The 21,772-nt window shown below is 42.0% G+C and overlaps 1 protein-coding gene across 1 annotated transcript in view; it reads right to left on the bottom strand.

Moving 5' to 3' along the window:
- Positions 1-791: 791 nt before the first annotated feature.
- Positions 792-21,772, bottom strand: part of LOC111229677 (PDZ domain-containing RING finger protein 4-like) — a 48,807-nt gene continuing 27,826 nt past the window's right edge. The window contains exons 2-8 of the mRNA XM_022756100.1: positions 20,176-20,429; positions 17,688-17,790; positions 8,963-9,061; positions 6,603-6,665; positions 4,784-4,885; positions 3,848-3,989; positions 792-2,872 (exon numbers count right to left, since the gene is read on the bottom strand). Coding sequence (XP_022611821.1) covers positions 1,404-2,872; positions 3,848-3,989; positions 4,784-4,885; positions 6,603-6,665; positions 8,963-9,061; positions 17,688-17,790; positions 20,176-20,429 — 2,232 coding nt within the window. The 3' untranslated portion in view covers positions 792-1,403. The remainder of the gene's footprint in view (positions 2,873-3,847; positions 3,990-4,783; positions 4,886-6,602; positions 6,666-8,962; positions 9,062-17,687; positions 17,791-20,175; positions 20,430-21,772) is intronic.

Below are 21,772 nucleotides of genomic sequence, written 5' to 3'. Positions count from 1 at the left end.
AAAGGTGGATGTGGAGAGTAAAAACTATGTAAAAATACTGGTATGTAAAAGCTACGAGCAGGTCCATCTGTTGTTGAATATGTAGAAAAAACTCAAAATATTAAGCCAAAATAAAACTGAATATAAAATATTTTTACCCAAAGCTGCAAACCACACAAACAAGGACGCAGCACTGGCAATGAGCCAGGACCTATGGACTCTTTTTGGATATGTCAGTCTTGTACCCTTAAGAATCTCTAAAACAAACAAAAAAAAGGTAAATAAAATGACATTTTGACTTTTATGTCTCAGTTATTTTTCCATTCACCTGTCAGTGAAGCAGCTCGTTCAATTGTTTGCAGCTTTGTGGGGGAAGAAGCTCAAGTTCACAAATACCAGAAAGGACACATGAACAGTTTCACTGTAAAATGAGGTATCCAACTTTTAAAAGATTCTTTCATGTGCTTTTCAACTGCTGATGATAAAACTGTTACTAGCAAAAGTTATCCGTTGACAAAAACATTTGCTCATGTTCAGCAATCTAAAACCTCTTGGGTTTTTCCCCAAAAAACAGATGACATATTGAAACACTTCACAGGTTTCAGGGGGATTTTTCTCTTTCAGATAACTGGAGAGTAACAGAGTAACTCAGTATCCTCTTTAATTCGATTTTTAGAGCTGGAATACATTTGTTGTTGCAATATTCTGTATTTAATAACAGTAACAATAAGACATTAAAATTTCATATTTGGGTGACCCAAGTCTGTGAGCATAAAAACATTTGACCAATGAAACGGCGTTGCCAATTTATTTCAAATTCAGTAGGATTTAGGGATTAAACACATTCTTCCAGTTGTAAGTGATACAGTATTATGACTGAAGCTATCATAACTTTGTGATATCTGTGTGGTTTGACTAGTTGGACAAACTGGCCATGTCTGGGCACTGATAGCCTGACACTGAGACTTACTGATTTCAATTTTAAAGCATAAATAGATCTGACCACTGGATTCATTATGTTTTGCAATAGCCAAGCGTACATAATACACAAACCAAAAATACTTAACTTTTCTTAAGATGTTCATACAACTATCTTGAGTAATGTGATTACAACATAAATATGAAAATAGACTTGAAAAGCTTGAAAAGATAAACATGTTTAGTGCGAAGTAACAAAATAATTATATAGTCATAATTTCATAGAAAAAAGTTTTTCCCGCAGAGTGATGTGAAAAACAATACTGGGAAAACATGAAGAAAATGCCATGACACCACTGATAAATTCTTTACAAAATGCTTTTTGGGTTACAAAGTGTGAAAAATATTCCTATTGTCCTCATAAAAACGCCACATTGAACGAGGCAAGTATATTATACCGCATGGGGTAGAATGTGTGTGTGTTTTTTTTTGTTTTTTGTTTTTTTTTATACAGTAGTGACTGATAGGAAGGCATTGTTCACCTTGGCTCCCTCAGGGGCCTTAGTTCCATGAGTCATCAGCTCCTGGATGGTCATCCAGTTGTCCAGGATCTTCTTGTTGCGTTTCTTCATCATCTTCTTGTGGCTGAGCTCTATAATGCTGACTTCCTTGCGACCCTCGCTGCTGCTTTGAGGATTCTCCCTCAAGCTTTCCAGACGACTACGCTGCATGAACTCTCGTCTTTTTCTCTGTTCTTTTGCCCTGACCAGGTGCTGTTTCCTTTCCTCTTTACTCCAGTACCTTCCCATCTTCATTTCACTCATTGCATCGTCATCTGTGGTCATTCCCCCACTACGCTCTTCTTTAATCTTTAGGGCTCGCTCCCTCAGGATCTTGTCTCTCACAGGCCTCTTAGTGATGTAGCGGGTGCCGTCGCTGCGGATCTTGACCTTCCACTCCATCTTGGGCTCAATAATGGGCCTCTGAGGCTCTTTGCACACACTTAGCAGGCTGAGCTGGCTCTGAGCATACTCCACAGCTGAGCGCTGCTGGATCAGCTGCATGTAGCTCTGGTAGTGGCGGGCATGAGCTGGGATGTTGGCCTGCCTTTGCTGGGAACTGTGGGATGGAGAGAAATAAGGAATCTGGCAAGCATGTGTCTTTAATGTCCCTCTGCTCTCGTCCTCAGCCTGAGGTGTCTGGTCCGACTCAGAAGGATTGCTGTGGTCAGGGCTGCTGCTCTTGCCCGGGACTGGAGCACGGCATGCTGGGATGGGGCTCAGGCTAAGAGAGTGACCAGTGGCAAGACTGCTGCAGAGGTTCCTCTGGTTGGTGAGACTGACCATTCTCTGGAGTGAGTGCTCCGGGGAGCGGTCCATTGCCAGAGGGGTACTGCGTGAACTCTCTGCTGTGTTATAGGCACTGGAGCTGTCCTTGTCCGATTTCTCCAGCCTCTCATTAATGTCTGCCAGCTTACCCCTTGTGGGCTCGCCACGGTGGAGGCTTTGGTTTTTGGTGGAGGGTGCAGAGCGGCCCGTTGAGGGAGACTGCTGGCCCTTACGAAGCTTGTGGGCCTGCATGATGTTCTGACATTCAAGCTCGATGCTGCGCAGCTCCTCGTTGAGCATACGCAGCTCATGCTGTACGCCTCCCTGCTCCCCCATGCTGCACTCAATGGTGCTGCGGCGGCTGTAGAACAGGTCGTACTCGCCGCTGTTACGAATTTGACACTTCAGCTCCAAGAGCTGCTGGAAACGGTCACCCTCCGTCTCATCATCGTCCTCATCCTCTTTGTCCTCTAGCCGCGTGGAGCCAGTGGTACAGCGTGTGTCCCGACTGTCTCTCAGGCACTGGGACAGACGTCTCTGGATGTGTGCCAGGACGTTATGCTCTGAGCTTTCCATTCTGTCTTTTATAGTCAGTACACTGTCCTTATGATGAGGGAGTGTGGAGCAGGTGGGCTTATCATCTTCTGCTCTCTGAAATGAATAAGGTAAACAAAACCAACCTGAAATACTCATATATGAATACATGGGACAACTGCAATTCTAACTTTTAATGATCCTATTTTTTATTAGCATAAGGTGTGGCACTTACTGCAAGACTGTTCTTACTTCCTTTTTTATTACTAACATGCATAAGGCATATGTTTTTAACTTATCAACAGTTTGCAACCATGCTTGTAAATATGTTTTGGCTAAATTAACATACAGCATTTACAAACAGGGTAATATATAGAACTGTATGTACTGTAATTTATGTAGTGTAGTTTTACTGTCCTCATTATGGAATGAGGACAAAAAGACAACAAAAAAGTTGCCACGAGTATTTAAGAGTTCAGGAAATGCAGCCCTGTTCTGCATTCTCCTGTAGGATTACATATGCTGCTGTGCGTAACTTTGTTATACAGCTCTGTTACTTCAGGGATTGTTTCCTCTCTGCCATGTCTTTGAAGTCCCATTTATATGGATTTTTGTTGTATGCTCTCCTTCCAACAAAAACAGAATTTTAAATTATGATTACTAATGTTTGGAATTTAAATGGTTCAATGGTCCCCTGCCATAAATATTCATAATCATCATTTTGTATTCATATTTCAAAGGGCAAAGCTTGTTTTCACTCAGTTTTGTGAGGAAAGTCGATGAAGAGTCTGATTCCAGCTCTGCCGCTGGCTAGATCTGCAGTAATTTCAAGGAAAAGGTTAACATTGACTTTGAATAATGACCTAATACTGTCAAAGCAATTATTGGTCAATGCGATGGTATGACGTAACATATCACAGTGGGCACTACGGCCTGTCAGTCTGTGGGAAGGATAACTTAAACCTAATGCTTTTGCTTGTTTTATTCATATCAAACAGAGCAAATAAAAATAAACTATTTCCAGGAGTTTCTAAAACCCAAAGCTCTGACATTGACTCACTAATCCAGTCACACAAAGCGTATGTTACATTGCTGTCTGACCTGTTCATTCTCCTGCTCCTCCTGCAAGGCAGCTAATTCCATCTCCTCTCTCTGCTGCTCCTCCAACATTTCCATCTTCAGCTGCTCCAGGAACTCACTGTGCTCATCATCGAGCCAGGCCTCCTCCAGCTAAGGGTGAACGAAAAAGGAAAGCATATAGAGGTAAAAGGGTGAGTGTTATTTGTCAAGGCCTAAAGCTTATGGCGACACAGTGTCTCAAAATAAACAGTTGGGTGTTCCTAATGGGATTTTCTTGGGGGAAAAAAAAAACCCAGCATGGTTTTGAAATGAGAAACTGCTAGCTCGCTCTTAACCAACAAAACACCGCCCCTCATCTTTAAAACATGCATTCTAATCTTAAAATCAAGCCAATACGATTTAATGGACATAAGACTGCCGCCTTTGACCTATTTAGTGCACACCATCCATCATCTGTTTGTCTGCTTGATGTAAGCCAAATGGGATCCATATCCGAAGACTTCAGATTTACTACGTAGAGACACATTTAATTACAAAGAGTCCACTATCGCTCCTGGCTCATCTGCACTGCGGCAGAGTCCCTTCCGCTTATTCGCCATCGGCCTTGGGCCTGAACTCACTCCACATTAGCATGCCATTAGCTTTTATGGCTTAGTGTTGGAAGTCAATTACAGTGGCGCTACATAAAAATAAAACATGATGAGGTGTCTCTGTGGTATCTTCCACTAGGAGTGGTTGTGGTGGTGGGGAGGGAGCGGGGGAGAGGGTTGGCTACTCCAGACTACCAAGGTTTACTCTGAGCAAATATACAGTAAATGACAAAACCTCAGGGCTGTAATTTGCAACTTGTGTGCTTCCTTTAGCCAAGTTAGGCCCACAGAAGATTTTTCAGGCAGTGGCTTAAAGATATGTCGGTGTGAGGTAAGTGTGTGGTAGTTTCTAACCTGCAGCTCAGGTCTGGCAACCAGCAGGACAATGTTCCTACTCTCGTCGTTGGAGAGGGCAGCCATTGCTTCTTCTCGGTCTTGTACATCTTGGCCATTAATCTGAAGATGACACACAAACACGATTACCACACTCACTGTCGAGTAAGCAAACATGTCTCGTGTACACGAATGCAAACATTTGAACACAGGCATAATACATACATTGTACACATACAGTGAGGTTTATCCTGCCCAATACAAAAACCCTTAAGATAAACAAAGTACCACAATAAAAGTGCCACTGCACAATAATGCCTTTTTTTCTCGGGAAATTGTAAACACTCTCTGCTGCTCCTCTAATATGAAGCAGGACCCAGCAGTGATTATGAATGGGACAGTGGCCGCGGGCCGACGGAGCTGTTGTGTTCACCAAAGTATCCGGCAGCGTACATACATCTAGCTGTACAATTAACCGGCCACTGACAGGGGGCGTCCATCTTTTTGCAGGCAGACTAATGGCCCTGTCACTGCTGGATAATGGTGCCAGAGTACTGGTCTGCCTCACAAACACACACACCCCCCTCCTCCTGCCGTAAATCAGTCACACAACACACGGTCTAATTGTCTGCCGGTGTCTACCAACAGCGCTTATACATCTGCCCCCTACATCTAATAATTGTTTGCAGAGTATTTACTGGATTTTATTCCTCCTTCCTCTCTCTCATAGTGGGCTGCTGTTCATACTAAACCTTATTTTCTGCGCAGAAAACAAACCAGTTTATTATTTCATGGTTTCCCTTCATCTGCCATTTATACTGTAGTGCCCATTCATCGTCAATGTCCTGTGATAGTTACACTACCAATTTGGGGCGTCGCAATGAGCTCCTGTGATCTTCCAGCTGCACTAATCAATATATTTCATATTAACGGATTAATGGATTAAATGACTATATGTAATCTGAAAGGTGTTGGTCATCTTTCAGCTTGTTGCTTGGGTTGTCCAGGCCTGCAAACTCGTCAAACATCACATTTCTAGCATGGGTAGACATACAGTATCTTTTCAGTGGAAAAAACCCTGATAAACCCGATGTACACTGCAACTGCAACTAGACGGTGAACATAGTAAACACCAGAGAAGAACTAGATGTTTCCCTCAGGAGTTGGTGATCAGCAAAACAGAACTACCAATGTTGGTCTTTTTGCTGAGAGTGTAAATAGTTAATGGTTTATCATAACAGTTAAATAAGGAGATAATGTGTCACTGTAATTTTCTACATGTTTCCCTGCCTCTAAGTGGTTGAACAAACCCATTTGTGCAGCTTTAACATTAAAAGTGGGGGCTCTAACTCAACTCCACAAAAACAATAATCACCCACGTAACCCATAGGAGCAACACTGTCCAGCCCTTAGGCCTAACATGCTGCTCCTCGTCGGGGTGTAGAACTCCTCCAGATCTCAGGCCTGAAAATGAAGCTAGGGGCTAATAACAGTCTTAGCCTTTCAGCTATGCCACAGGAGGCCATGCGCTGCGGCGCAGCACCATCCTCAACCAGAACTCTTAAAAACCCCTATTGGTGCTGAGTCTGTAACTAAAAAAGCCAGGGGGGGCACTTCTCCCCCTCTAACAGTCACAGCGGGGGCGAGTTCCCCCTTTAATGTGCTGCCATTAAAAATGAATGGGCTCTCCTGCTGGGAGACAGTGGTTGTGTGCGACAAAATAAAAGGAGACTTTTTATGTTGAATCAAATGAGAGCTGGTGTAGACAGGGCCAGAGAGAGAGAGAGAGAGAGAGAGAGAGAGAGAGAGAGAGAGAGAGAGAGAGGGTGTCCCACTGTACCTGCAAAATGCGATCCCCCTCTCGGATGCGTCCATCTCTGGCAGCGATGCTGTTTGGACTGATCTGTGAAGGTAGAGGGAGAAATATAATGCCTCTAAAACACTTTCAATCTTAATTCAAGAGAATCAAGGAATAGCTGAAAAAATGTTTGAATTCATTATGAAGACATCACCCAGCTAGACATGTCTAGACTTTTATTAACAATGTGAGCAGCACACACTGGGTGAGCTGCCATGGAAAGACCATAGATGTCAAATGATTTTCCCGTGGTAACCTGGTAAGTTTTTAAAGCCATTTTGGCCGTGAGAAAAAGCCAAATAACAAACTGAGTTATCACCGTTATCATTTAAGTCCTCAATTGTATGCACCTCAGTTGCGATACCCTGGCAGGTTGATAGAGCACAAGCCTCTGCATATAGCAACTACAGCCTATAACTCAACCCCAATACATGATGCACCTGCTCCTCCTATAAGTAATGTTAGTGAACAAGGGGGCAGGACACTCTTTCATCGGCCAATCAATCGGTGTCTGGGGCCATTCGTTTCACTCTCTCCTATCAGGTGGGATCTCTGGAGATGGTGAGGTGCTGTGGCACTCCATCTTCATGATAGTCCACTCCCACACAGAGGACCACTCATTAATGGGAGGGAGGTCACTAGACAGGAATGGGGGTAGGAGGACTGGAGGGGAAGCTGAAGATAATCTTTCTGCGGTTATGGGGAGAGCACGCACACCCTGAACAATCCACAACTGAAATACACGAAAACATAGGGATCTGCTAATTGTTAAAGACATCATTGTTAGTGGTGAAATGGCTGTGGTTACAGTTTTGCCACAGAGCAAGGAGGTTTGACTCTCAGCTTTGGTCCATGTTTTGTGTGGAATGTGCTCTTCTCATTGTGTTTGAACTGTCGGGAGAAAATGGATCTGGAGAAAACAAAGAGGTGGGGGGTGGAGTGTAAACTCTTAGCTGCCCATTGGTGTGAATGAGTGTGACTGTCGCAGCTTTGCCACGGACTGGTAACTTATGCAAGGGGACCTGCCCTGTGCATGCTAGGATATACTCCAGCCCCTGTCCCCCCTGAATAGAAATAACTATGTACTAGAGGACGAACGAAATGTACTTTTTCTGCTCTTGTTCTTCTGCATTAGTTAACCACTGTGCTGTGAAAGACAATTAAAACAAAAGGAAATCAAATTAAACAACACAGAGTGGAACAATGTGGCCATTCAACACGAGCTACAAATCTAGGAAATTTAGCATGTTTTAAAATGACCTTGCATTTTTCCAAACTTCACGTTGATTTGTTCTCACTGCTTATGCAACACAACAGCACCTTATTTGAGCATGCAACAACCTGTATACAGTGACATTCAGCCACCTCATCTAAATGCAGCAGGCTCCTCTTAGCCTGACTTTTTTTTTTTTGCAGAGCGAACACTTAAGGATGCTGCCAGGAGCCACAGACCTCAGTGATTTATATTCCACTCAGCTCTCAAAGCGAACACCTTGCAGGGTCCTAGTCAACTTCAAACGAATCGGAGAGAAAGTTGAGCAGAATGGAGAACGGCACTTTCTATGCCACCAACAAGTGGACTGACATGCTTGCTGATGTCTGCTGTACTGGAAGTACTAGGTGCACAACAAGACCTGAAATCATTGTTGTTGTTGTTTTTTCTGTCTTGGAAGTCATTCAATGTTGGCAGTTGAAAGTGTAATCATGCAGTTAGAACATTGCCAAACTGTTCAATAATGTCATTTGTGGTTGATAAAAGAGTTTAATATTAAAATTACTACACCCAGTAGAGAAACCTGCTATGCTCACATGAATGCTAAAGTGAAACATAAACTGGAAAATGAATATTAAATGTCACAATTGATTTAGTCTCAAACATTTGTTTTTTCCAGTTTTGTTTGGACATTTTACTCAGGCATTCTGACCTAGCTGTGATGATTGTCTGTTTCTACAGCACTGTATGATATGTAAATGTGAGACTTCAAAGAAATTAAATGTAGAATTTGTAGAATATGCATATACCTTTTGCCCCAAGAGTATTATTATTTTCATTTTCTAACAGCTAGCAACTGTGGTGGTTGGCAAAAAAAGAAACTAGCAAGAGGAATTTACATGTATGATGCATATTTTCTTGGCAGTGTCTCCAGGAGCAAGGCAGAGTGGGAAAAGATAAAAGAGAGATGATTCAATGTGTACAGAGATCTCGACTGCAAAACTTAAGTAAGTTTCCTCATGGCAAACTAAGTTGGAAGAAGCAGCACTTGTATCTATCTCGTATGAATGAAATAAACCCTTTCTAGTCGAGGCAGCCAAGTCTCACATCTTGCAAGTTTTCTACTCACCTCACTGACATAGATGGCCACATCCTCCTCTTCATCTGTCCTGTAGCACAGAGTTAAGCCCAACTTCTCTTGGCTGTTAAGTCGACACAATTCCACTTCCTGTGTAGATAAAAAGGGGAAAAACTAAAATGTAAAAAGAGATTCCACATCCATGCGTGGCATGCCAACATGTTGATGTTCAGTTTAGCATATTAGCATGGCAAAATTTACTAATTAGCACTAAACAAAGTGCAGCTGATGGGGATGTCAGTGGTTTCACAGGTACTGAAGGAGCCATGAACATCTGCCCCAAATTTCTTGGCAATCCACCCAATTGTTGTTGAGATATCGACAACAACCGGATGACACTGAACCACAAATGTCAACCTCAAGCTGGCACTAGACATGCGAGGGGATCACTGAAGTTATTGGGCTTTGTCTTCTGGGGACCATGAATTTCTGTAAATATGTTGGCAATTCATCTGATAGTTGTTGACTTATTTCAGTCCGGGGCAAAGTGGTCAACCACCCAAGCAACAGGCAGACATTGTCATTCCTGGAACGAAGGCAAGCTGAACAGGATAAAGAGAACATATAACGCTCATTTTTTTTACCTGGGAAATAGGAGTTGACAAAACAATCTCACCACAGGGTCCATTTAGTAGAAGTTCTGGGGTCTCTGATCAAATCACATAGACTTCTTCAGGAGATGGAGTTTGACCAGTTGTCATGGAATTGTAGAAGGTCAAATTGCCATTTTTCTGAACAAGTGAAACCAACATGGAAGAGAAGTCCCGGAAAGCTCCAGAACAGCGACTAAACAAAATGAACTTATGGTGATATTATTTTGCCAACAATGCAGTTTCTGTACCTTTGTTGACTTTGATTAAGAAACATTCTGCAACCTTTAAAGAAGAAAACAGACACTGATCTGAGACATCAAATAAATTCCATACAGTTACATAAAACTAAAATGTCGATGCATGACAATGGCTACACAAACACGAAGGATCTCCCTCACTGAAGATCAAATAACAAATGTTCTTCCAAGTTCCTTCACAAAAATTCCAACTTGTTGTTGAGTTTGAATCGCCAACTCTTGTGTGCAGTTTTTGAGTCTCAAAGTGTTTGATCATGAAAGACGCTCTCAGCCTGCAGAGTTTGATCGGTGGAGCTTTGATGAATGTCAAAGGACCTCAAGTGTTTTTCTTTCAAGTTGCTGCCAATTTATAGAACGTTAGACTATAAATAAGCTGTAATTATGCTAGTGCTACCAGATATACATGTTTGCTGCAGCACTAACGTATTCCTCATCTTCCCATGGGGAGAGATAAACAAACTATTGACTTACAAATCAGTGGTCGCCAAATTTCCCACGAGCCTCTTGGAACATAACTTAGCACCCTGGTGTCTACAGGAACCCGTCATTTAAGTTCATATTTACAAAAACACAAAAAGTGAGATTTGATTAACCACACCCAGAGCTTGGGCGGCATGCCACAGCCCCCCCCCCCCCCCCCCATCTAAAATCAAAAACCAACCAAACACTCCTTCTAATTTCCACATTTTCACATAAAGCACTCTGCACTCTGTTTCCCACAACAGAGGTGCAGGCAAACACCAAACAGCACAAGCCCGTGCTCCATCTCCAAATGCTGAAACATATCAAGGGGTGTTGGAGGGAATCAAGTGTGAAATGGCCTCTCCTCCCAAGGTCTTCATTAGAGCAGAAACACACCAACTCTCAGCAGCAGGAGTGAGGTGGTTGAGTGGAGAGGAGGGTGGAGGGGGGCAGAGAGAAATGAGGCAGTGGTGAGGGCTCTGGTGGGGCTCAGAGGGGTCTCGCACAGAAACAGATTCATTTCCTCTGTGACAAGTGTGGGTTGGCTGGTTACACGTGTCAGATGTGGCAGGGCTTGGGAAGAGGACGGGTGGGGATGGTGTGTGTGGAGGGGTGGTGGTTAAAGTCTGACCATGGCGGGATGAGATGAGGGGAAGAATGGGAGGAGGCCAATACCACTGCCAGAGAGCTACCACCTGGTGCCTCTGGCTACCCCTGCTAAACTGTTTATGACCCCCCCCCCAATTTCCTCATACAAACACACAAACACACCTTTAGGCTCAATTCCCATTTTCTCCTTCTCCCCAGTCACTAATTTCTTCATATACTTCTTGAACTCTGCTTTTCACCCACATTGACAGATACATTTTGGACTGGGATGTGCTGCTGCTGCTGCTGGGCTATACACACTCCCATTCACTCTCATACTCAAAAGAATAATTCCTGCGTCCCTGCACAAACCCTGTACTTACACACACAAGTACACTCAGCAGAGCACATGCGTTAGCACAGACATTAAAAAAAAAAAAAAAAAGCTGGAGAGAAACGACATCCGAGCTTTGTCGTTTTATCTTTTCTCGACAGCCTCCACCTGACGGGGAGCTCAGATCTTTAATTGACTGTCTCAGAAGCGATGACAACTTCAAACCCCCGACTGATATGTAAGGATACAACGTGAAAGAGGGAAGAAGCTTCCGTGCTGACTACCTGAACAAAGTCAGATGCATAAATCCATCATTAACTATGTTAAAATTGTTACTAATGAGCTACCTCCGTTATTGTTGTTAGCAATATTATTAAAGCGGCACGTCTCCTGATTCAACGGAGCAGTCATGGAGGTAATGGGAGCTGCAGAGACGGTGCACACCTTGCATGCTAATATGATGTGAGAAGTTGAAGTGGAATATCTGTGGGAAATACTGAAGTCACAAGCAATGTCTTGGAGACATCTGTCTAAAAATAAACCACACAAATTAATCGCTAGTACCGAGGCAAAGCAGAGGTGTGAGCAGGCACTACATCATCCCTATCTGGCTCTGGGAAACAGGCCTGAAGTTACTTCTGACTAATTAACTACATATAGTGCAGGAGACCTATGGCTAAATGATCAGAGAGAATAGATTGCTACAATTACTGCATGTTGGATGAAATGTCAAACCTGCATGTGTGTGTGTTTAATGTGAAGCACGTCACTCTTTTGTCTTTACCGTATGTTCTTTTGGTTTCTTGTTTTAAGACAACAGTGTAGAAACAAAAAAATCGCCCACTCATGCTCCTCAGTAAAAGGAGGGTGTCTCCTGATCCATCAAACACACGTTCACCAATCTCTGTCCCTCCTCTTGCCGTTTTGATTCTTTTTTTTCCCCCTCCATTTTCCAGCCGAGCTCTCTGCCTCTCAGGCAGGAGAGCGCAGCGAGGCACAGGGACGAGGGATGACAGTAAATTGATGACTGCGATTGCGTGATTAGGGGGGAGATTGGCGCCCACCATCAAAGCACATTGGATGCTGTCATAATAATATTGCCTTTGATTACCAGTGATTAAAAAGGCAGTCACAAATGCATGGATGGCTACCAGTACCTCATGTTGTCAGAACTCACCAAAACTAATCAAAGGAACAGATACTAACACGGTGTTGTAGCCATACACACATCAACGGATCCTAGGAAATGTATGATGTTTGAGTGTGAAATTCTGGCTATGAGGCATGGCCTGTGTTTCATTTATCCAATCAAGCTAGCCATCAGAGACGGCAGAGACAGAGAATCCTGCACTGACTCCAGGATTTGTTTAGTCTTAATCTTGGGGGGGGTGAACATTCATAATCAATCAATTGGCTGCAAGATATCCCCCTTCCACTGCTTGTGAAGCAGGACTTAAGTCCAACTTCAAGGTTAAACTGAGAAGGAGCTGCAGTGGAGAACATTAATGGTGGACATTGACTGTCAGTCCCTACTGGGTACAGGTACACAACAGAACTAATGGTTACCGGGAAAATAAAAAAAATCACATTATAGTAGGAAACTGGAGAATGAGTTCACAAGAACTGCAGTACCCTGGTCACTGAAAAACTGGCCAGTAATCAAATTTCTTGACCTTTGACCCCTGAACATATTTTCAATCAAGCCTGGTTTATTTTAAGTGTGTAAGACGACACTGTAGTGAGAGCTTTAAATTGAAAATGTGACTGACTTTCACAGATAGTCAAGCGTTCATCTGTGGAAATCGATCTTTACAGAAGTGTAGAAGCTCCCATTCTTTATTTCAGGGTCTGTTTTCACTTTAGTCAGACTGACTAGGTTTTAATTACTTTGGATGCAAATGTGGTGCTTTCTTTCATCCTGCTACGGATAGATAGGACTCCCTGTCTGCAGTCTTTCATGAGCATGTGCTCGTCTAAAAACCTAGACGAGTGGTGCCACTTTGCAGTAAGACTACCCTTATGAAGAATTTATAAATGGTTTATAATAAGTTTATTCATTCGGATGTTAACACTTTATAAATTATGTATTGACAAATATAAACAAGTTATAACACAGTTTTCATACAATGATGCAGGCTCACTATTTGGCAAGATCAAGTTAATGCTTGCTACTCTTTAATCTTACTAATGACTTACTACCGTTTATAACTGGTAAAAGGAAGTCTAATTGTAAGATGTAAAACACATCATTTATTAATGAATTACTGTTATTTATAACTGGTAAAAGGGAGCCTTATTGTAACTCATTAATTCCTTAAGGAAGGTTACCAACTGCATTACCTGGAATGCTGAAGTCCTAAAGAAGATACCAACCAGCAAAAGGCATCTCCATTTTAATATCCAGTGTGCAGAACAATCTGATAGCATATGTCATATCAACACCTGTGACTATAATGAGGAAGCTGCTGATAGCATGTCAAGGTAAACAATACCGCCAAGGCCTTAGAGTATGAATCTGGTCATTTGATATTATAACTTGATCTGCCAAATGAAACTTTTTGACCATTAAGATGCTGATGGTGGTTAATTGCTAGTAGGTACAAATGCTTAATGATGGAGGTTACAAAGAAAGCTCAGTAACTAATGACAATGACAGTCCTCGGACACGGGTCTGCTCTCCACCCCCTACACCAGCCTGAGATCTTTCGGTGACAGAGCGTTCAGTGCGGCAGCCTCCGCCCTCTGGAACTCTCTCCCGGAAGAGATTCACGCAGCCTCATCTCTGGACATTTACAAAAACCAGCTGAAAACACACCTGTTCACCAAGGATTATGGAAATTTATTTTGCAAGCGACAAGTCACTGTTGCCCATTTTATCTAATGTGTTATAACAGTGTATAAATGATTTATAAAGTGTTAACAAGCTAATTAAGAAACTGGTAATAAACCATTCATAGATTCTCTATAAGGGTAGTCTTATTGTAAAGTGGTACCAGATGAGTTTATATGTTATGTGCACACATCATGGAAGAAAAAAAAATCAGGTTTCTCCAGCAGAAATCTAGCTGCATTAACAGGGTTTTACTTTTACCTCTAATTACAATTACATCTTTTCTCTTTTACATGATGTTTAGGAAATAATTTTGCCTTAAAATACCATCAGCAACCTGGTTACTCAAACCTGCATTACTTTTTGGCCAACTGGGGAAAGCAGAACAAGCTATAAACTGTTAAATATCTGGTTCTTTAGCTATTAAATGCCACATTATGTTCATCATCTAGTCACTAACTTAGTCTGCCATTTGGTGCTGCCCATATAGTGAGCAGTGGGTTTATCAAACCTGTCTCATTGAGAACAGCTGCCTGCTGTGGCTGGAAAACGGGGTTAATAACAGTGGTGGTGAGACTGAATCAAAATAGACAGGCTGCATTCAGACCGACATTAGCCTTGCATGAAAAATTTTCATTTGAATGAGATCAGTCTAGTGTCGCAGTGGGGATGCCAATGAATCAGGCACCGGCAAAAAAAAAAAAAAAAAAAAAAAAAAACCCAACAACACAGAGTTATATTTCACCACACTGCAACACAACGTCATCAATCAATATGCACAAGCTCACATCCATTACTACGACTGTACTGTAACGTTTATGTCATATGCATTTCCACTGTTTACCTTGCAACTGTTGAAACAAAAAATTAAGCTATTACAGTCGTGATCCTGTCTCGCAGTTTTATAAACAGCGTTGCAGTGTTATGGCATCTGATACGCTGCTTACTCAAACCAGCCTGCTTCAGTTGTATTTCATGTGTCGCACGCACGTGAAGTAACGCACGCACGCACGCGCACACACACACACACACACACACACACACACACACACACACACACACACACACACACAAACACCAATTCAGGAACTTTATTTGTTTTAACACCTGGCAAATCAGTGAGCAAAAAGGCGCCAACTAGGGTGCTATTTCTCTGTGGGTTCACCTCTACGAGTGACACCTTCGGCATCACATTAAACACCAATCATCTGATCCATTGCTAGTGTAAAAAAATATTGATTAAAGCACCTATGTGCATGTAAGCGCACAGATTGTCAGTGATATAGGTTCTATGGTGGAAAAGGTAAATTAAAAACAAACTCAAAAGAGTCTTTTGATGTTTCACAGAAAACAGTGGTTAGTCCACACAAGCTGATAACTGTGACGCTCGGCTTGATTGGATGGAGACAAGCGGTATGTGGCGTATCCTGTGGCCATTTATCTACCAAGTCCAGAATCATAACAATCGAAATTCAAACCGACTTTTCACATGAGCCCACACGCCTTACAAATACACAATATACGATGAATGCATATTTCAGTGGCATCTGGCATCTCTCCTCCTCATCAGCCACTGTACACTGGGACTCTCTCATGTTGATTACCCTGAGAGAAACATCAACGTCCTGGTGTATTAGAAAGGTGAATTAGATTTAGATGGTTTCTCTGAGATGTGACGGTGCACTGCTCTCCCCCACTGTGCTTTTTCATCTAACAAAAGTAATTTAAGGAAATGTCTTTCCTTGGTTCTCGTTTTTCTTTTTCAGCAGGGAGTGAGGGATCAGGCCGACCCTGAAAGTGGCTTTTCAGCTTTTACCTACATCCCCTTCGCATCGTTTTCAGTTGACATACAGTAAGTGGGGCTGCATTAGTGGGTATCTAACCCCCTGAGCATGAAATAAAAAAAAATGGTGCAGGCTACAAAGCATACACAGTATAATAGGATTTGTTAATAGCAATGAGGCATAAAGAGAGGCTTTCATATATTATATTTATTCTGATTTGACACTGCTGCCTCTGCGATCCGAGCGGGTGCACAAATCTCTTTAGGATGTGAAGAAACGGCTGAAGCTCAGTGGGTGGAAGCATTCGGAACAAATTCAAATGAAACAAATAAGAGAGAGGGAGGGGTGAGCGATCATCATACATCAGACCTCTCAGAGCGCTCGTCGGCAATATGCTTGCACGTCATTGACTCAGAAATAAAGAATATTGGACCAGAGCAGAGAGCGGAGACGGAGTCTGGTTATCTCTTCCCGTCACAGTTGAATCAGTGTGTCTGTATGTACTGTATATCTGTATATGTCAGAGATCAACAGCCTTAGAAACACCACCTCTCCAGCTGCTTCTGTTACTTACACCCCAGTAAAGATGCAGAAGCAAAGAAATGTGTTTTCCATCTTCTTTTTTTCCCTTACCAGAACCTGCCACACACACACACACACACACACACACACACACACCCACACCCACACACACACACACACACACCTCATTTTAATTGGTTTTGATCGAGCTCAGTGTCGACCAATTTGCTAGTGTTTTCTTCCACAGTTGTGAAAACAATAAGCAAATCTCAGGTAACAGTTAAAATTTAAAAAAAATGGAAAAACATGGAGGCATGTCATTATTGCCAGGAGAAGTAAGGTGCAATGTGGCTGATCATCTGTCACTACTGTCCCCCTGGGATCTGCCTGTAGAGTCAAAGTGTGTGTGCCCTTCCACCAATTCGTGAGCATCATTGAATACAGCCTGCTCAGTGTTCAATGTGTGTCTATTAGTTGCAAGGGTTAGACGTGTGTTTGTGTTTGTACATATGAGTATCTTTAGCATTAAGTGTACCACACACACACACACACACACACACACAAACACACACACACACACACACACACACACACACACACACACACACACAATTATTTCAGCATTTAGCACACCTACCAAGCGCACCTTTCAACACCATGGAGGCCATGAATGCAGCATTTTCATTTCTGGTATCTTACAAAGGAAGGAGTAAGCCTCGTGGAGCTCTTTAGAGAAGACGATGATATTAACTGGTTCTGTCAGAAAGAGCCACCAACATCACGGCCTATGACTCATAGGCTAGCAACAGCCTTGACAACAACACACTGATTGTCGCACATACAGATCAATTAGTGTAGAATTCAGACGCATGGTGCAGTGTTCATGTTTTTATACGAGCTGGATAATGAGTGGGACCGAAAATGATAAATGTCTGTGCAAGCGCTGAATACAAGTATTTGAGAGTTTTCTACTGGTTGCTTGGCAATCTCGTCGTTGATAAGACTCCCAGAAGTCACTGCTTGGTCAAAAGTTACAGTAGGTTACTCCTCAGATGTGAACAGATGATGAACAAACAAACGAGACTCGAACGTTCCAGTCTTTATGCTAAGCTAAGCGAATTGGCTCTAGTGTCATGCTTAATTAACAGATATCAATTTACTCAACTGACTCTCAGTTGTGTCTGGTTCACAAACAGTGCAATGGAGACACTATTTCTTTTTTCTATCTTTGGCACACTTATCTGCCAACATATGTAGTGATATACAATATCAGCAATAAGCTAAAATTACCCGGAAATAATTAATCTATCAGGCTGAAGTTATCAGCGATGTCGTGCGTTTCTTACCTCATACTCGAACTCCTCTGTCCTCTCTCCATCAGCTGGAACAGGGGAGAGGTAGTCTGTCCCTTCATAGTAATCCTGCTCCATTGTATGAAGAGAATGACAGCTGTCAGGGGAGACAGAGAGAGGAAGAAAGAGAGGGGAAGACAGACAGGGAGGGGGGCAGAGAAACAGAAAGAGGTGGAGAGCTGGGCGTAAGCAAGATCCTTCTCCTCACTTTCTTTTAAACGTGTTCAATATCTCAAAGTGACAGGAGTTCCTTGCCTTTGTCTTTGTGGGAATCTGAGGAATAAAGGATTTGTCAAGGGCTTTCACTTCCACTGGAGTGTGTGTGATAAAAGTACAGCCCCTTGTTAATAACAGCATATCCACATAATTTGCTTCCTGCTCTTGACAGACAAAACCCCCCACACTGTACAGTGTAATTCCACTATGCTTCCCTCAGTCACTGAACAAAACAGCATTGTGAGGGTCTAACAAGATGAGCAGCTTCGGTTGCCACACAAGATAATCACGATGGACAAAAACTTCAAAAAGACGCTCTGTTAAACAAGTTGAGTGATGTGTTCAGGGGCTGTCTGACTCTTAAGATTACCCAGCACTGTAAAACTGTCTCAAAACAATATTCCAGTCACAAAACCAGACAAGTAAATGTCACAATGCTTTATTCTTTGATGCCTTAATATTACACATATAACAACATTTGGCAGTGGGTGCCAATAATACAATTACAGATTTTACAGTCTTGCCTCAAAAGTATGAGCGACAAACTTTTGTTATGTCTATAAAATCTGTTGTATATTGGATTGTGCACCTGATCTCAGATGAAGAGAAGAAAATGTGAGTTTTATGGGACACATTGATCACATTTGGCTTCGGCCTGGGGCTGTAAGTAGCCTACAAGCACACGTTGCTCTGTGTTGCCTAGTTTTTTTTTTATGAGCCTATTTGCTTTAATCACCTTGTAAACCTTCCATGAGCCAAAATGGATACGCCAAGCAGCTCCAATTATGGCAAGAAGGCCCTGTGGGGAATTATATGGTGATACTGTGAGATATATACATGTGGCAATGATCTTGATCAGGTCATGTACAGTACTTTATATCTAACGTGCAACACTGACAATAGCACACACTTCTAATGATGTTTGTAATAATGAGCAGTACAGACGGCCCATCTGTGTGATAGTCCATCCCTGAAGTCTCCAGTGACATATCACAGCGGATATTGAAAGAATTCAGGATGTTTATCATTGTTGGAATTAATTATCTACTGTACTCAACACACTTGATTCACAAACATAGTCCTGACTTCTCAGCTCTGTGCTATTAAAGCTCTCGCATTGCCATTGTTTCATTGTTCTATTCCCAAGAGGTGAAATCCAGATCTTTTTTTATGGTAAACTTTTCTTCTTCACAGTTTACTTCTCCTTTGAGATGAAGAGAATATAAACTAAAACGCCAGAAGAGGAAATAATGAACCCTGTTTCTTTTGTTGTTTTTTCCAGGAAAACCTCTTGTTGATACTTTAAACTCTCGATATTTTTTTGTACATATTTTTATGATGTCTCCGAGATCTTTTTCTACCCAGCATCGATTCGGGATGTGATTAGAGTAGTGATTGTACCACATGTGTTGTTTTGAGCTATTTTACATGCAGCGTAACCCGGCTACTTCTTTTTCATCTCTTCTAAATTTGTAGACATGCGAGACCAACAAACATATTTAATCTTACACCTGAATTATGATTCTGTGTGTCAGTATCTCAGTATACAGGAGGCATGTGAAAGAGAGTCTCCTCAGACTCAACTGTTCATATTGATTTATCTGTAAGTATGTACAGTATGTCTTTTACATCTGCCACTCTCTGCCACAAACTCTTTCCCAAATGGCTCTGTCTGTGCTGTGTTCAAGTGTTGTAGGAATAACAGTCGCTATGACCTGGCACATCCAAATGCTCCTGTTTTCAAAGTCACTTGAGGCTGTGACTTTTTTTGATTGCTTACATTTATACTCTGATTTTCCATAATTAGTGATACATTTAAATGAACCCTTAATACTGAACATTAAAATGCGAAATGCATGCATTCTGTATTAATAGCCGGCATCCTTTACTATTCTTCGACAGTTCATTTATATTTTACAGGCGTCTTGCATACTTGTAATGCTAATGCTAATTCTGCAAACACTGATATTTCTGCTTCATAGCTCAATAACACCTCCCACTCATTTTTTTCCTCTCGGTAATTACCATCAGTCGCAGCCAAAGTCAAAACAAAGACACAACAACAAACTCTGCGTCGCTCTTCGTGGCACTGAACCGAAATAATTTGTAATGATTTCAAATTAAATAAAAATATATTAAATTATATCAAACGACAGACCTGCTTATAATGATCTTCCCTGTTCTGAATCACATTTATTGGGCCTTATTGAGTGTGGTTGATTTACAGAGATGTAAACTAACTACGTACATTTCCTGTTGTACTCACCTGTCAGAGAGCAGGAAGGGACAGACGTCAGGCACAGGAGGGGTCGAAGGCCGCAGCTTTGCCAGCGCCATGATGTGTTCAAAGGTGATGTCGGTCTGAGTGCACACATCCACCACATGGATTTCCTGAGGGGGGCCATGGGGGCGGCCGCTGGGGGTCCGCCTGATGACCTGCACCACGACGGGGTCCTTGGCAGCGCGAAAGGCCTCCACAGTCTCCTCATGGCTGGACTTGGACAACTCCTTTCCATTCACCTGAGGAAGACATGGAAAAATATTTTGTGTGAGAGATGAAAATCTATTTGTTGTGACTGTTTTGTTGGCTTTTTGCTATAGAAATGTTTCATGGAAGCAGACTTGCTGTGGTTATAGATGTAACCTGAGTGGGCAGCGACAGAGAACCAGTGTTTTCTGGTTAAATGACATTAGACTAAAAGCCAGCAAAAAAGCCAAGAGGGAAAACAAGGTACAGCCAATATTACTCTTACTGTTGTGCTCTTTATACGAAGAAAGAGACGCTGGTCTGGGTCTGATCTACATACATATACCCTAAATTGAACTACCTTACTTTTTTTATTTTCTTTTCTTTTTCTTTTTAAACAGAAAAACTCCAGCATCACTTCTCAAAAAGCCACTTCTCCTTAGCCATTTTACCCACAGCACTACAGCTCTGCAGTGGTGCTCAGGGTAGAGGCATTCAGACAGAAATTTGAATTCTACATTTTCTTTCCCCTGAATGCCTTCTGGACAGATGATCAAAAAGAAATCTTCATGAAAACAACATTGGAAAACATAAACACAAATTTACAGTTTGATGCAACATTATCAGAATGTTAGATCAAAGCCCAAACGGCCCCTGTTCACTCAGTCCCTCTTCAATTTCATCTACACAAAATGAACTGGATCTTCTGGCAGATTGAAAATCACTTGCACTACAGCTGGCACATATGAAGAAAATCATTGCTTCATTTAGCACCATTACTTTCTCTGGAAGAGAAACCATGGCTGTGGAATACCTCAGAATGTGCTTTGGTATAAAGGCTGAAACCAGAGATTATAATTTAGATAACTCCAGAAAGAAAGAAAGAAAAAAAAAGACAGACACAGCATAATTACACTTGCAGTTGTATTTAAAAATGGTTTTTCTCACATGGCAAAATGAAACGAGTTAAAATGATAACTAGAAGAGCAAAAGAGAGCATTTATATTCACATGTCTCAGCTGTGGAAAAATACAGCAAATGAAACTGGAAAGCAGCAGTGTTTCGGGGCTTGAATCACAACCTTTTTAAAATGCAACACAGAGGTAGAAATTAATAAAAATAACCCAATAACCTAGTTCTGACTAACAAAATGACCTAAATTCATGAGCAGTTGACAGTTTCAAGTAACTCTGGCTGTGTGTCTGTGGTGCCTCTAAATGAATGTTAAAGACACAGAGGCCACCAGGGAAACTCCTGCAGAGAGCTCATATCTTCAACCCAACAGATATTTCATCACTAATTCTTCTTTTTTGCATCTTCCCTAACACATCACAGTCAATTTGATGTTGTATATTTTGAGGAAATGACTGCCTCAAGCTGCAGTAAAGTACAGACA

The sequence above is a fragment of the Seriola dumerili genome, unplaced genomic scaffold (assembly GCF_002260705.1).
Source record: "Seriola dumerili isolate Sdu_G_001 unplaced genomic scaffold, Sdu_1.0 BDQW01000242.1, whole genome shotgun sequence".
Classification (NCBI taxonomy): Eukaryota; Metazoa; Chordata; class Actinopteri; order Carangiformes; family Carangidae; genus Seriola; species Seriola dumerili.
The sequence above is the reverse complement of the archived record's forward strand: the minus strand, read 5'-3'. Positions and strand labels throughout refer to the sequence as shown.